The 13993-nt window shown below is 38.6% G+C and overlaps 2 protein-coding genes across 2 annotated transcripts; one reads left to right on the top strand and one right to left on the bottom strand.

Moving 5' to 3' along the window:
* Nucleotides 1-5462: 5462 nt before the first annotated feature.
* On the bottom strand, nucleotides 5463-13850 carry LOC126746087 (kelch-like protein 26). The gene is made up of 8 exons (XM_050454192.1): nucleotides 13573-13850; nucleotides 7427-7913; nucleotides 7194-7366; nucleotides 6920-7135; nucleotides 6273-6665; nucleotides 5998-6212; nucleotides 5836-5936; nucleotides 5463-5778 (listed from the first exon to the last, which is right to left on the bottom strand). The coding sequence occupies exons 2-8, from the start codon at nucleotides 7898-7900 to the stop codon at nucleotides 5509-5511; spliced, it is 1842 nt and encodes a 613-aa protein (XP_050310149.1). The 5' UTR covers nucleotides 7901-7913; nucleotides 13573-13850; the 3' UTR covers nucleotides 5463-5508.
* Nucleotides 8199-13044, top strand: LOC126746086 (IQ and ubiquitin-like domain-containing protein). Its single transcript, XM_050454191.1, has 8 exons — nucleotides 8199-8711; nucleotides 8871-9034; nucleotides 9090-9223; nucleotides 9277-9454; nucleotides 11089-11542; nucleotides 11600-11774; nucleotides 11861-12106; nucleotides 12191-13044. Exons 1-8 carry the CDS (start codon nucleotides 8270-8272, stop codon nucleotides 12933-12935), a joined length of 2538 nt encoding a protein of 845 aa, XP_050310148.1. The 5' UTR covers nucleotides 8199-8269; the 3' UTR covers nucleotides 12936-13044.
* Nucleotides 13851-13993: the final 143 nt, after the last annotated feature.

Raw genomic sequence — 13993 nt, 5'->3', positions numbered from 1 at the left:
ACCTTGCGGATGGTCTCGTTGGATTTAGAATGACGAAACTAAGACAAAACCGTTGGAATTTTCCCGATAGCTCCCATAGAGGCCGAGATATCGACCTTCAAAGTTTGGCTTTTTTCATTTTTCGGGTATACCCCCCCGTATCGAATTTTTTCACCAAAAATTGATTTTTTTCGAAATCAAACTAAGTATACCAGCGTGTTACTTGGGTCACCTAGATTACGAAAACACCGGGTTATAACAGGATCCGAGCAGAACTAAGGGAATGAGAGCACTTTGAAAATCCTGAAAAAGTCGTTTTCGACGTCCGTTTTTGAGGCCAAAAATGGGCATCAAAAATGCCATATCTCGGCTATCGTAGGAGCTACGACCTTGCGGATGGTCTCGTTGGATTTAGAATGACGAAACTAAGACAAAACCGTTGGAATTTTCCCGATAGCTCCCATAGAGGCCGAGATATCGACCTTCAAAGTTTGGCTTTTTTCATTTTTCGGGTATACCCCCCCGTATCGAATTTTTTCACCAAAAATTGATTTTTTTCGAAATCAAACTAAGTATACCAGCGTGTTACTTGGGTCACCTAGATTACGAAAACACCGGGTTATAACAGGATCCGAGCAGAACTAAGGGAATGAGAGCACTTTGAAAATCCTGAAAAAGTCGTTTTCGACGTCCGTTTTTGAGGCCAAAAATGGGCATCAAAAATGCCATATCTCGGCTATCGTAGGAGCTACGACCTTGCGGATGGTCTCGTTGGATTTAGAATGACGAAACTAAGACAAAACCGTTGGAATTTTCCCGATAGCTCCCATAGAGGCCGAGATATCGACCTTCAAAGTTTGGGTTTTTTCATTTTTCGGGTATACCCCCCCGTATCGAATTTTTTCACCAAAAATTTATTTTTTTCGAAATCAAACTAAGTATACCAGCGTGTTATTTGGGTCACCTAGATTACGAAAACACCGGGTTATAACAGGATCCGAGCAGAACTAAGGGAATGAGAGCACTTTGAAAATCCTGAAAAAGTCGTTTTCGACGTCCGTTTTTGAGGCCAAAAATGGGCATCAAAAATGCCATATCTCGGCTATCGTAAGAGCTACGACCTTGCGGATGGTCTCGTTCGATTTAGAATGACGAAACTAAGACAAAACCGTTGGAATTTTCCCGATAGCTCCCATAGAGGCCGAGATATCGACCTTCAAAGTTTGGCTTTTTTCATTTTTCGGGTATACCCCCCCGTATCGAATTTTTTCACCAAAAATTTATTTTTTTCGAAATCAAACTAAGTATACCAGCGTGTTATTTGGGTCACCTAGATTACGAAAACACCGGGTTATAACAGGATCCGAGCAGAACTAAGGGAATGAGAGCACTTTGAAAATCCTGAAAAAGTCGTTTTTGACGTCCGTTTTTGAGGCCAAAAATGGGCATCAAAAATGCCATATCTCGGCTATCGTAAGAGCTACGACCTTGCGGATGGTCTCGTTGGATTTAGAATGACGAAACTAAGACAAAACCGTTGGAATTTTCCCGATAGCTCCCATAGAGGCCGAGATATCGACCTTCAAAGTTTGGCTTTTTTCATTTTTCGGGTATACCCCCCCGTATCGAATTTTTTCACCAAAAATTGATTTTTTTCGAAATCAAACTAAGTATACCAGCGTGTTATTTGGGTCACCTAGATTACGAAAACACCGGGTTATAACAGGATCCGAGCAGAACTAAGGGAATGAGAGCACTTTGAAAATCCTGAAAAAGTCGTTTTCGACGTCCGTTTTTGAGGCCAAAAATGGGCATCAAAAATGCCATATCTCGGCTATCGTAAGAGCTACGACCTTGCGGATGGTCTCGTTGGATTTAGAATGACGAAACTAAGACAAAACCGTTGGAATTTTCCCGATAGCTCCCATAGAGGCCGAGATATCGACCTTCAAAGTTTGGCTTTTTTCATTTTTCGGGTATACCCCCCCGTATCGAATTTTTTCACCAAAAATTGATTTTTTTCGAAATCAAACTAAGTATACCAGCGTGTTATTTGGGTCACCTAGATTACGAAAACACCGGGTTATAACAGGATCCGAGCAGAACTAAGGGAATGAGAGCACTTTGAAAATCCTGAAAAAGTCGTTTTCGACGTCCGTTTTTGAGGCCAAAAATGGGCATCAAAAATGCCATATCTCGGCTATCGTAAGAGCTACGACCTTGCGGATGGTCTCGTTGGATTTAGAATGACGAAACTAAGACAAAACCGTTGGAATTTTCCCGATAGCTCCCATAGAGGCCGAGATATCGACCTTCAAAGTTTGGCTTTTTTCATTTTTCGGGTATACCCCCCCGTATCGAATTTTTTCACCAAAAATTGATTTTTTTCGAAATCAAACTAAGTATACCAGCGTGTTATTTGGGTCACCTAGATTACGAAAACACCGGGTTATAACAGGATCCGAGCAGAACTAAGGGAATGAGAGCACTTTGAAAATCCTGAAAAAGTCGTTTTCGACGTCCGTTTTTGAGGCCAAAAATGGGCATCAAAAATGCCATATCTCGGCTATCGTAGGAGCTACGACCTTGCGGATGGTCTCGTTGGATTTAGAATGACGAAACTAAGACAAAACCGTTGGAATTTTCCCGATAGCTCCCATAGAGGCCGAGATATCGACCTTCAAAGTTTGGCTTTTTTCATTTTTCGGGTATACCCCCCCGTATCGAAGTTTTTCACCAAAAATTGATTTTTTTCGAAATCAAACTAAGTATACCAGCGTGTTATTTGGGTCACCTAGATTACGAAAACACCGGGTTATAACAGGATCCGAGCAGAACTAAGGGAATGAGAGCACTTTGAAAATCCTGAAAAAGTCGTTTTCGACGTCCGTTTTTGAGGCCAAAAATGGGCATCAAAAATGCCATATCTCGGCTATCGTAAGAGCTACGACCTTGCGGATGGTCTCGTTCGATTTAGAATGACGAAACTAAGACAAAACCGTTGGAATTTTCCCGATAGCTCCCATAGAGGCCGAGATATCGACCTTCAAAGTTTGGCTTTTTTCATTTTTCGGGTATACCCCCCCGTATCGAATTTTTTCACCAAAAATTGATTTTTTTCGAAATCAAACTAAGTATACCAGCGTGTTACTTGGGTCACCTAGATTACGAAAACACCGGGTTATAACAGGATCCGAGCAGAACTAAGGGAATGAGAGCACTTTGAAAATCCTGAAAAAGTCGTTTTTGACGTCCGTTTTTGAGGCCAAAAATGGGCATCAAAAATGCCATATCTCGGCTATCGTAAGAGCTACGACCTTGCGGATGGTCTCGTTGGATTTAGAATGACGAAACTAAGACAAAACCGTTGGAATTTTCCCGATAGCTCCCATAGAGGCCGAGATATCGACCTTCAAAGTTTGGCTTTTTTCATTTTTCGGGTATACCCCCCCGTATCGAATTTTTTCACCAAAAATTGATTTTTTTCGAAATCAAACTAAGTATACCAGCGTGTTATTTGGGTCACCTAGATTACGAAAACACCGGGTTATAACAGGATCCGAGCAGAACTAAGGGAATGAGAGCACTTTGAAAATCCTGAAAAAGTCGTTTTCGACGTCCGTTTTTGAGGCCAAAAATGGGCATCAAAAATGCCATATCTCGGCTATCGTAAGAGCTACGACCTTGCGGATGGTCTCGTTGGATTTAGAATGACGAAACTAAGACAAAACCGTTGGAATTTTCCCGATAGCTCCCATAGAGGCCGAGATATCGACCTTCAAAGTTTGGCTTTTTTCATTTTTCGGGTATACCCCCCCGTATCGAATTTTTTCACCAAAAATTGATTTTTTTCGAAATCAAACTAAGTATACCAGCGTGTTATTTGGGTCACCTAGATTACGAAAACACCGGGTTATAACAGGATCCGAGCAGAACTAAGGGAATGAGAGCACTTTGAAAATCCTGAAAAAGTCGTTTTCGACGTCCGTTTTTGAGGCCAAAAATGGGCATCAAAAATGCCATATCTCGGCTATCGTAGGAGCTACGACCTTGCGGATGGTCTCGTTGGATTTAGAATGACGAAACTAAGACAAAACCGTTGGAATTTTCCCGATAGCTCCCATAGAGGCCGAGATATCGACCTTCAAAGTTTGGCTTTTTTCATTTTTCGGGTATACCCCCCCGTATCGAAGTTTTTCACCAAAAATTGATTTTTTTCGAAATCAAACTAAGTATACCAGCGTGTTATTTGGGTCACCTAGATTACGAAAACACCGGGTTATAACAGGATCCGAGCAGAACTAAGGGAATGAGAGCACTTTGAAAATCCTGAAAAAGTCGTTTTCGACGTCCGTTTTTGAGGCCAAAAATGGGCATCAAAAATGCCATATCTCGGCTATCGTAAGAGCTACGACCTTGCGGATGGTCTCGTTGGATTTAGAATGACGAAACTAAGACAAAACCGTTGGAATTTTCCCGATAGCTCCCATAGAGGCCGAGATATCGACCTTCAAAGTTTGGCTTTTTTCATTTTTCGGGTATACCCCCCCGTATCGAATTTTTTCACCAAAAATTGATTTTTTTCGAAATCAAACTAAGTATACCAGCGTGTTACTTGGGTCACCTTGATTACGAAAACACCGGGTTATAACAGGATCCGAGCAGAACTAAGGGAATGAGAGCACTTTGAAAATCCTGAAAAAGTCGTTTTCGACGTCCGTTTTTGAGGCCAAAAATGGGCATCAAAAATGCCATATCTCGGCTATCGTAAGAGCTACGACCTTGCGGATGGTCTCGTTGGATTTAGAATGACGAAACTAAGACAAAACCGTTGGAATTTTCCCGATAGCTCCCATAGAGGCCGAGATATCGACCTTCAAAGTTTGGCTTTTTTCATTTTTCGGGTATACCCCCCCGTATCGAATTTTTTCATCAAAAATTGATTTTTTTCGAAATCAAACTAAGTATACCAGCGTGTTATTTGGGTCACCTAGATTACGAAAACACCGGGTTATAACAGGATCCGAGCAGAACTAAGGGAATGAGAGCACTTTGAAAATCCTGAAAAAGTCGTTTTCGACGTCCGTTTTTGAGGCCAAAAATGGGCATCAAAAATGCTATATCTCGGCTATCGTAAGAGCTACGACCTTGCGGATGGTCTCGTTGGATTCAGAATGACGAAACTAAGACAAAACCGTTGGAACTTTCCCGATAGCTCCCATAGAAGCCGAGATATCGACCTTCAAAGTTTGGGTTTTTTCAGGTATACCCCCCGTATCGATTTTTTTCACCAAAAATTGATTTTTTTCGAAGTCAAACTAAGTATACCAGCGTCTTATTTGGGTCACCTTGATCACGAAAATACCAAGTTGGAAGGGAATCCTAACCCAACCCAACCCAAGCAACCATTTTTAGCTTTTGAGTCGAAAAAAAAAATGGGAATGCTCTTGGGATGGGATATTTAGTTGGAGAAAGAAACAATGTTGTAGAAAAATACTTTATTACCGTAAATTATAAACAACGTAAATATTATGTGAAGGAATTAGCAGAGGACGAAATGATTTCCATGTCATCTCTGCACTTGGGTATGCAAAGCGTCACGATCGTGTGCTCCCAAATATCCTGGGGATATTTGCTCTCGGTTGTCCACTTTTCATTTTCGATATCGTAGTATTCGATGTTGGCGGTTTCTTTGTCGATCATGGTGTCGCTCTGGAAACCGCCGACAAAGTATATTTTCCGGTCATCGACCAATGAGATTCCCGCATGGTACCGGGGCGTCGGGATTTTTGTTACTACCTAAAACCGCAATTAGGTGAAAGCATTGGGTTCAAACCATTTAAAATAAATTATCACCTCCCAAGCATTTTCTTCCGGATTATAACGTTCAATGGTGTCTAATAGGACTCGGTTAGTGTCATCTGACGTCCACCCGCCACATACGTATAAACATTTGCCTAATAATGAATTAGATAATTATTAAAAGAAGTGTTGATGAAGGCAATCCTGAAAACTGACCTACGGCTACCATCACATGATCTGCTCTGGGCTGAAGCATAGGGGCGCACGTCATCCACGTTTTGAATTCCACATCGAAACAAAAGACATTCGAGACGCACCTGTTGTACGGATCTATTCCTCCACTTATATACAGAAAAGCATCCTCTACTGATGCACCGGCATGTTGACTCACACCCATCGGGAGGTTCGCAATTGGATACCAAACGTCTCTCCTACAAGTGACATAACTTCAATGAAAATATTTCTGGAGAACCGACCCGAGTGAGCCTCACGTAGGATTATAACATTCGCACGTTTTCGACTCGTATTGGCCGTACGGTTCCTCCTCACTAATCCCCCCCACCGCATACAAAAGGCCTCCGACCGCGTTCAAGCTAAAGCGACACCTCTCGAATTTCATCGGAGAGATCGTCGACCACTTGTTGAACCTCGGATTATATTTGAAACCGAACGGGTGAATGTATTCTTGCAGAGACTGATTGAAACAGCCGCCGACGATGTAGAGCTCGTTACTGTAGACCGCGGTCCCGTAGTTGCACTGCTCTACGTGCGGAATCGAGGTCAGGTGCATCCATTTCTTTTGCCACGAGAAACAATAAGTGATTTCGTTGGTCACGCCGGAGGTGCCGAATCCGCCTATTTTTAATATCGCTTGTTCCATCCCCCTGAAAAGAACCCAGAACCCTACTGCCTACCTATCTAATAACCGTAGAGGGTGTCAATTTGAAAATTTCCCACGCTCAATATCTTGCTTGCAATTGAAAATATGAAAAATAGGGGACGCGTGATTATTCGGAAATCTCTGGACAAAAAAAGAAAAATGTTAAGGGCTGGAAGTTTTTCCAATAGACACTCGATATTTAAAAATAAATACAGGACAAACAGAGTAAGTTCAGGGTCTCTTAATATAAATACCTACCTAGAATTTAACAAAGCTCCCAATGATAGTGAACCGAGGTGGCCACTAGTTTGCAAAAAATACTCCCGACCAATTATTTCTTCTAAAACTTGCCAGGGATATTTGGGACGATCCTGGAAAAACTTGTTTAAAATGCCGTCCAGTTTCCTTTTAGAGATTTCATTAAAATGCACGTATTTCATTATATGAACGGCGTAGTTGATGCGACCGTTAAATCTGCGGAAAAAATCAATAAAAAAATGTGGACATTTTAGTAACAGTCGGCTTCACCTACTCGTGATTGTCCACGTGAAAGAACCAAGTCAACACTATTCGGAACACCTCGGCTTCCGAACAGTCCACCGGAAAGTCAAGAGTGAGTAAATTTTCTAATTGCATAAGACTTAACCGGTAGAACCCCTGAGTTTTCGAGAATTCTAACAGGTGCCCACTCATAAACCTATAAACCTAACGCATGCTACAACATAATTATGCTGTTTAATTACAGGAGTCTATTCGTAATCTCACCTTAATCCTGAGCTCTTTTAACGAATACGTTTCGGCAATGGTGGCCATATCCACACAATTATCCAAATCGATTTGTGACTGTAAGTAGGTAGAGCATGTGACGATACAATTGAGAATTTGCAAATGAGAGGAGGCGGCGAGGACGTCCTGTACATTTGCCAAGTTCAATGCCAAACGGGTGGTGTATGCGTATTCTAACAGTTGTCCAAACCCTTTGGCACTGATCCCGTGCAAATGGACCTCAGTTTGTCTGGATTCGAGCATGTTATCGGTGAACATTGCCCTGAAATAGTCGCTACAAGCCGAGAGGACCACTTTGTGAGCTCGAAAAACGGTTCCCTCGACCACCAGGGTGATGTCCAACAGTTGACTCTTTCGCCATAAGGCGTGCAGACCGTGTAGGAGGATGGTTTTGTGCGAGTCATCTTGGTAGTTGACGGTGTTTAGTAGTTTAGTTTCTTTTGTTCGGGTCATTATTAAAAGTCAACTGAAAGAAAATATTTTTGCAAAACCCACAATGTAAACTAACAGTAATTTAAATTAAAGTGTCGTTATAAATTATTAGATCGTCTAGATAAAGTAGGAAGAATGGCGCAAATATAAGTAAATTTCAGTATTTTTAAAACGATATCCTCCGTGCAACTTTGTACCACGGAAAATTCCTATATAGTTTCCAGAAAATCAATCATTTTATTCGGTTACCTGGTTACAGTTAAATAACATTTTATTCAGTTTAACTTGGGTGTTTTTTTAATAATTCTCACATACTCCTGCTTCAACCCGAAATCCGCGTACTAAACCTAGTTCTGTCAAAGTTTGACAACCGTAATAATAATAATAATAATGTCGCTAGAGGCCAATTTAGATTTCGGATTCTTGGAAAAAGGAGCGACCGGGCAGGAGGAAGTCCTTCAAAAAATCACCGTAAAATTCTACACCCCCGACTCCAAAGTGTTCACTCAATCTTTCCCACAATTTTACAATATCGGAGTGATAAAGTTACAGCTGTCGGATTTGTTTGGATGCACCAAGGACGTAATCAGTTTACTGTACAAGGAAGAAGTGATTCCCGACGAGGCCAGACTGAAACAATTCAAACCCGATAAATTCGGCATTTTAGAATTTAAATTGCAAAGTGTCGACAGAAGGACCCGAATTCCGATAGAGAACGCTTATAAGGATCTCACCGTTCCAGATATTTTAACGGTCAAAGTAGAGAATGGCAACGACATTTCTCAAGTGGTGGTAGAGATCGAGAATAAAGCAATTGAAAAGCCTTATTTAGGTAAACAGCTTGTCGTTTGTTAAAATTGATTCAATTTATGAAAAAACCTATTTTTATCAAGTTTGATCTCGATTATAACACTCGGCTAAAACATTAGGATGTAAAGTAGTAACAGGCCTTCTAAGGAAGTATTTTCTTTATTAATCAATTTAAAAATAGGTGGATACAGAGATGTTAACACTGGGGTCCAGTACCATCATGGATATACGCAAACCGGACCTCCAAAACCGCACGTTCCTCCAGAAAAGAAGAACCACAGGGATACCCAAACATATTTTACGCGAAATAGGAAAACTGAGAGGGAGTATTCCAGAGCCACACAGGCAAATATGAATTTTAAAAAAATCAATAAAGAATTGTTCAACATTGTTGTTTCAGGTGGCCACCAGATCACACTACATTCCCAATATTTGTGATAAAATTTTAACGGCGGGTCCATACGAAACCGCCGATGAAAGAGAGAAACGACTGGATGTGGAGGGAAAAGTGAGAACTATTCAGAGATATTTCAGGTAAGAGTTAGCGTGTGTTTTCTCTCACTAAAGTAATAAACAGTGTATTGCAGAGCGTGGCAAATAAAAACAAGACTGAAAGTGTTACACGAGGAATTTCAGAAGAGGATTCTAATGGAGAAGTTACGGGACGAAAAGGAACGTAAAGAAAACGAGGAAAGAAGGAAAAAAGATCTCGTGAGCAAAGTGTTCCCGTTAAAATCTGAGGATTTCGCTATGCTTTATAACATGGTGAGTTACCTTGAAAAGTTAGGATGGTTTTTGTTATAATCCAGTTTGATTGTTGCGGAGTGGACAGCTACGACGACTGGAAAGGACAATTGAATCAAAGTGACCCTTACACCCTACCGATTTCCTGTTGTCCCACCGTCAGTGGGGCTTTTGGGGCTTTTTATTGCAACAGTTACAACCATAGTGCCGCTCCAAGTACGACCACTTCTATTTCTACTGTTATGTCAAGTATTACAACAGAAACAAGCGAAACTAGTAGCAGTACCACTGTTTCTTCTACTAGCGGTACATACATATTTTCATTTTATTTATTAAACTAGTACTTCATTATTTTATCATAAAAGTGCATTAACAGAGAAACACACCATTAGATTAGTGCGGAGAGGGTCGGGTGGTACTTGTAGTAGGTGAAGCAGGTTTCTTCTTTTTGCTGGGTAAAACAGGGATCTTAATATGTAGAGAGATGTTTGGTTTATTGGCATATATTTATTTAATTCAAATTGTACAGAAACAAACCTGAGGTGCTGAATGCAAATCGATGCCCTTTTTTATGTTTCTGAAACTTATATAATATGGGATAAGTTGTTTGCTATTGAAGATAGAGACTTGAATCAAAAAGTGACATGTAAAATGAAATGTTTAGTAAATTTTATGGAAGAATGAAATTTTTTGAGAAATCAACAGTTTTTGAGAAAATTGTACATTTAAGTTTTTTGTCACTTTTTACATTTCAGGCAATTTCCAAAATTTGGGATAACTTTTTTGTTATTGAAGAAAGCAGCTTGAATCAAAGGGTGGTATATAAGCCCAAGGACGAAGGTTCTTTTAGATAAGAGTGAAATTTTTTGAGAAATCAAGGGTTTTTGAGAAAATCCGAAATTTAAGTTTTTTGACATTTTTATGCTTCAGAAACTTTCCAAAATGTGTTGTAACTTTTTAGCTATTAAAGATAGAGGCTTGAATCAAAGAGTGATGTGTATGTATGCTTTAACTGAAATTAATGACTATTGCTTTAAGGAGATTTCTGCTTTACCTTTTAAAAGTTACACTGTTTCTAATAATTGTCTTCACATTATGCTAGCAACAGCTAATACAACTACCGAAACAATTACAATTACAAATCCTGTCAAAATGTCAAAAAAAAAATTGCAGCCGTTTTTGACATATTACATTGTAACACTTTAAAAAACTCACCCTGTATATAAATATCACATTTAAATATTGAATATATCTTTTCTACATTAATGAAAAACCTTCTTTTTTGTAGAAACTAATTGCATGAGAAAAAAATGCTTTTTAAATAAATTATCAGTGAAAAATGTATAGTTTTTGTATCTACACTTTTCTCACATAACCTTAAGGTTTTCGAGTAAAACGTCAAAAAAACCCGATTTTATTTTTCAAAAGCAAGATGCCTCGCTAAATAAACATAAACATAAACGTACGATTTCAAACACTTTCGACAGTGACATCAGACACTTTTAGGAGTGCCTGTAATAAAATTGAATTTCATTTTATATTAAGGCGTGAAGCCTGGAAAAAATGTCAAATATTCCACAAAAAAAAAGGTTTTAGTCTGATGGGACGGCGACGTTATACTTTAATGTTATTAATTTTTAAAACTGTACTTATAGGTAGACCGTTGGAAACAGTCAGAAATTCAACGCATAACGTCAATGTCCTGCGGAGCAGCCAAAATAGCGGAATTCTACTTGCTCCTGGAAAAAGAGATCGAAATCCTTCAATCCATAGAGCGACTAAGGGCCAAGGTCAAAAAGGACTATGAAATCAAAAAAGTGATCGATTTTTTCAAAAACATCGGCAGCCCGATCGAGTGGGACAGCGACTACAAGCACATCCACATCTCGATGGACACCTTGGAGGCCCAAAAGGGTCGAGAATATTTCGAACTTTTCAAGCAGTTATGCGATAAAAATCAAGTCTCAAAAGAAGGGAGGTTCGAAATTTACGCAAACCTAAAAGATTACTTGAAGACGCATCAGTGTGCAGAGAGTCAGCAAATTATCTCGCTAGTTGATCGGGCGTGTGAACTTATGGCCCGGGGAATGTCAACTACTTATATTAGCGGTAATAATTAATTAATTTTGTCACAAACAGATCAATTAAAGGATTTCATATTTGTAGGTTTACATAAGAGAATAGAACTTGAAGTTTTGCATCATTTTAAGCAACAAGAATGCAACGAGGGGGTGACAGATCACATGAAGAAAACCGCCAAGAAGCACATGACCAAGAATCTCATCTATTGTCCGAGTTGTCAGAAACTGAAGCCTATAGAAAGTTTTACCATACATGCCAGGTATTGCCATAGTGTTATTTGGAATGAATAAGATTCTTTATTAAATTTTTTGTATCTAAGCTATGTACAGTAAATCCAATTTTTAGGGTAGAAAACATGAAAACTTGTACCAGTTGCAAATGGTTGGACAAAGCTGATGAACCATGGATCGATTTGGCACCGCATAAGTTCATCTTAAGGCAAATCAGGAATTACGAGAGGTTACACCATGGAAAATCTTCGATTGCCTTTATTTTGCAAGACAGAGATATCCACTTTATTGTTACCTATATTTGGCACGGGCATTCGGCTTTGTCGGAATGTAATGACGTTTATCAGTTGCGATTGGTCAGGTAAATACTCAAAAGTTTTTATTTAAATATTAAGAAGACGCCATGGGAATTTTGTTGTTGCATACATAATACATTTATTTTCAGATGGAAACAGGACCTGGATTGGTCTCCCTGGAATTGCATCTTACTGACTCTGGATGAAGCCAAGGCCCACCTCAGACTCAGTCTCTTGGAAGATGCTTATGAAAAAGAATTCATCAATCATATATTCAACAAACACGCCCTAGCCAGGAAGCATTTTAAACATCTTACTGAGTATGACATCCATTTCACTGAGTTTGCAAAAGGGGATCCCAAGTTAGATGAAACATCTGATTTCTATAATAGACCCAATATGCATGAATGCGATATCGATGTCATTAGTGAACCAAACTCTGAAAAATCTTTCTTTATTTCTCCAACACCACAAAGCAAATCTACTCATCCCCAAGACTTACCTGAAGTAGAATTCACAACTAGCACTGAAGAAGACATTTATATGATTAAACGGTTAACTTCTGAAACAGATTTCCCAAGGGCAGAAGGTGCTAAATCTGTTGACAAAACCATATTGACTAATGAGAACCCTAAGGGTTTAACAAACGTCCAAGATTTTCCTTCAGTACCTCTATTGGCTGACAAAGAGTTTTATGCAACTTTGGCACAAGAGTTTAATGTCGCACATAAGACCTCCTTAGAACAAATGAAAAAAGATGCAAAATTCACTAAATCAACAGATTTTCCTGAACCCAAGAAGCTTGATGAAGCACACTTAAAAGAGAACTTGACCAAATTGATTGGGACCTTTTTGGAAGAAAAGAAAATTGATCGGCAAGAAGAAGTTGAATGATCCTTTGGAGTTATAGTGTAGTAATATTTTTTTTCTTTAAATTTCTTGTATATCTTTTAATAATTAAAAATGTGAAAGGATGAAGTTTAAATATATTTGCTATAAAGAATTTAATTCTGATTAACACAAACTCAAACACTATTTAATTATCCTTATTGGTTCCCGAGATATAGATAAAATTATCCCAAAATGGTGTCGAACAGTTGCAACTAACAAACTTGGCTGTAACTTGTTTACCATGTTAGTTAGGAAGATGATTTAAATAGTGTTGAATTGAAAAAGCTTAAAGACTCATTTCATGTAACTATAAATTTTTTGAGAAATTTCTGCTCTATGATTACAATGACTTGGGGATCACTCGGCTCATGCTATCAAGACTTATATGTAAGTGCTCTTTTAATAAAATAAAATATGAATATTGTGTCAACGACAACATGTTGAAAGTCATTCCTGCCTAATCAATATCGATATTTTGTTTGTTAGTATTTTTATAGTTTCTAAGTTTTATATATGTATGTGTAATTAGATTTTTTTACTAAGTTAGTTACTTATAGTCTCCCAGTTTTTTTCTCCCGATTTATCTTATCTTATTATATATATCTAGTAACAAATAAAACAGTGGGTTAGAAAAACTTACCTGCTTTTTAATAATCTTAGGGTTTACATCAATTCAATTTAATATAATAAAGAAATTAATGCATGTAGTTCTTCAAACAGAAACTTTCTCTTTTGTAAGGTCAATTAGGATGAGGTTTTTCTTAAAAATCTATGACATATCCAATAACGGGAATTATAGTGATAAATGGTTGTAAAAAATACTATTGAAGCATAGAATTCGTCGATTTAAATTAAAATACACAATATTTTGATTTAATTCGAAAATCAAAATATAATCACCGAACGTCAAATAAGCTGAAAAATAATTGTCAAAAAATTATCTGGCAATACTGCTCATAGAGGGTGTAGTGATATATATGATGCATTATGAGTCTGACAGATGGCAGCCCTTAAAAACCGTTAAGTTAATTGTTTTTTGTCAAGATTATTAAGGAGGCCCC

The sequence above is a fragment of the Anthonomus grandis genome, chromosome 17 (assembly GCF_022605725.1).
Source record: "Anthonomus grandis grandis chromosome 17, icAntGran1.3, whole genome shotgun sequence".
Lineage (NCBI taxonomy): Eukaryota > Metazoa > Arthropoda > Insecta > Coleoptera > Curculionidae > Anthonomus > Anthonomus grandis.
This window is presented reverse-complemented; position numbering and strand designations above follow the sequence as displayed.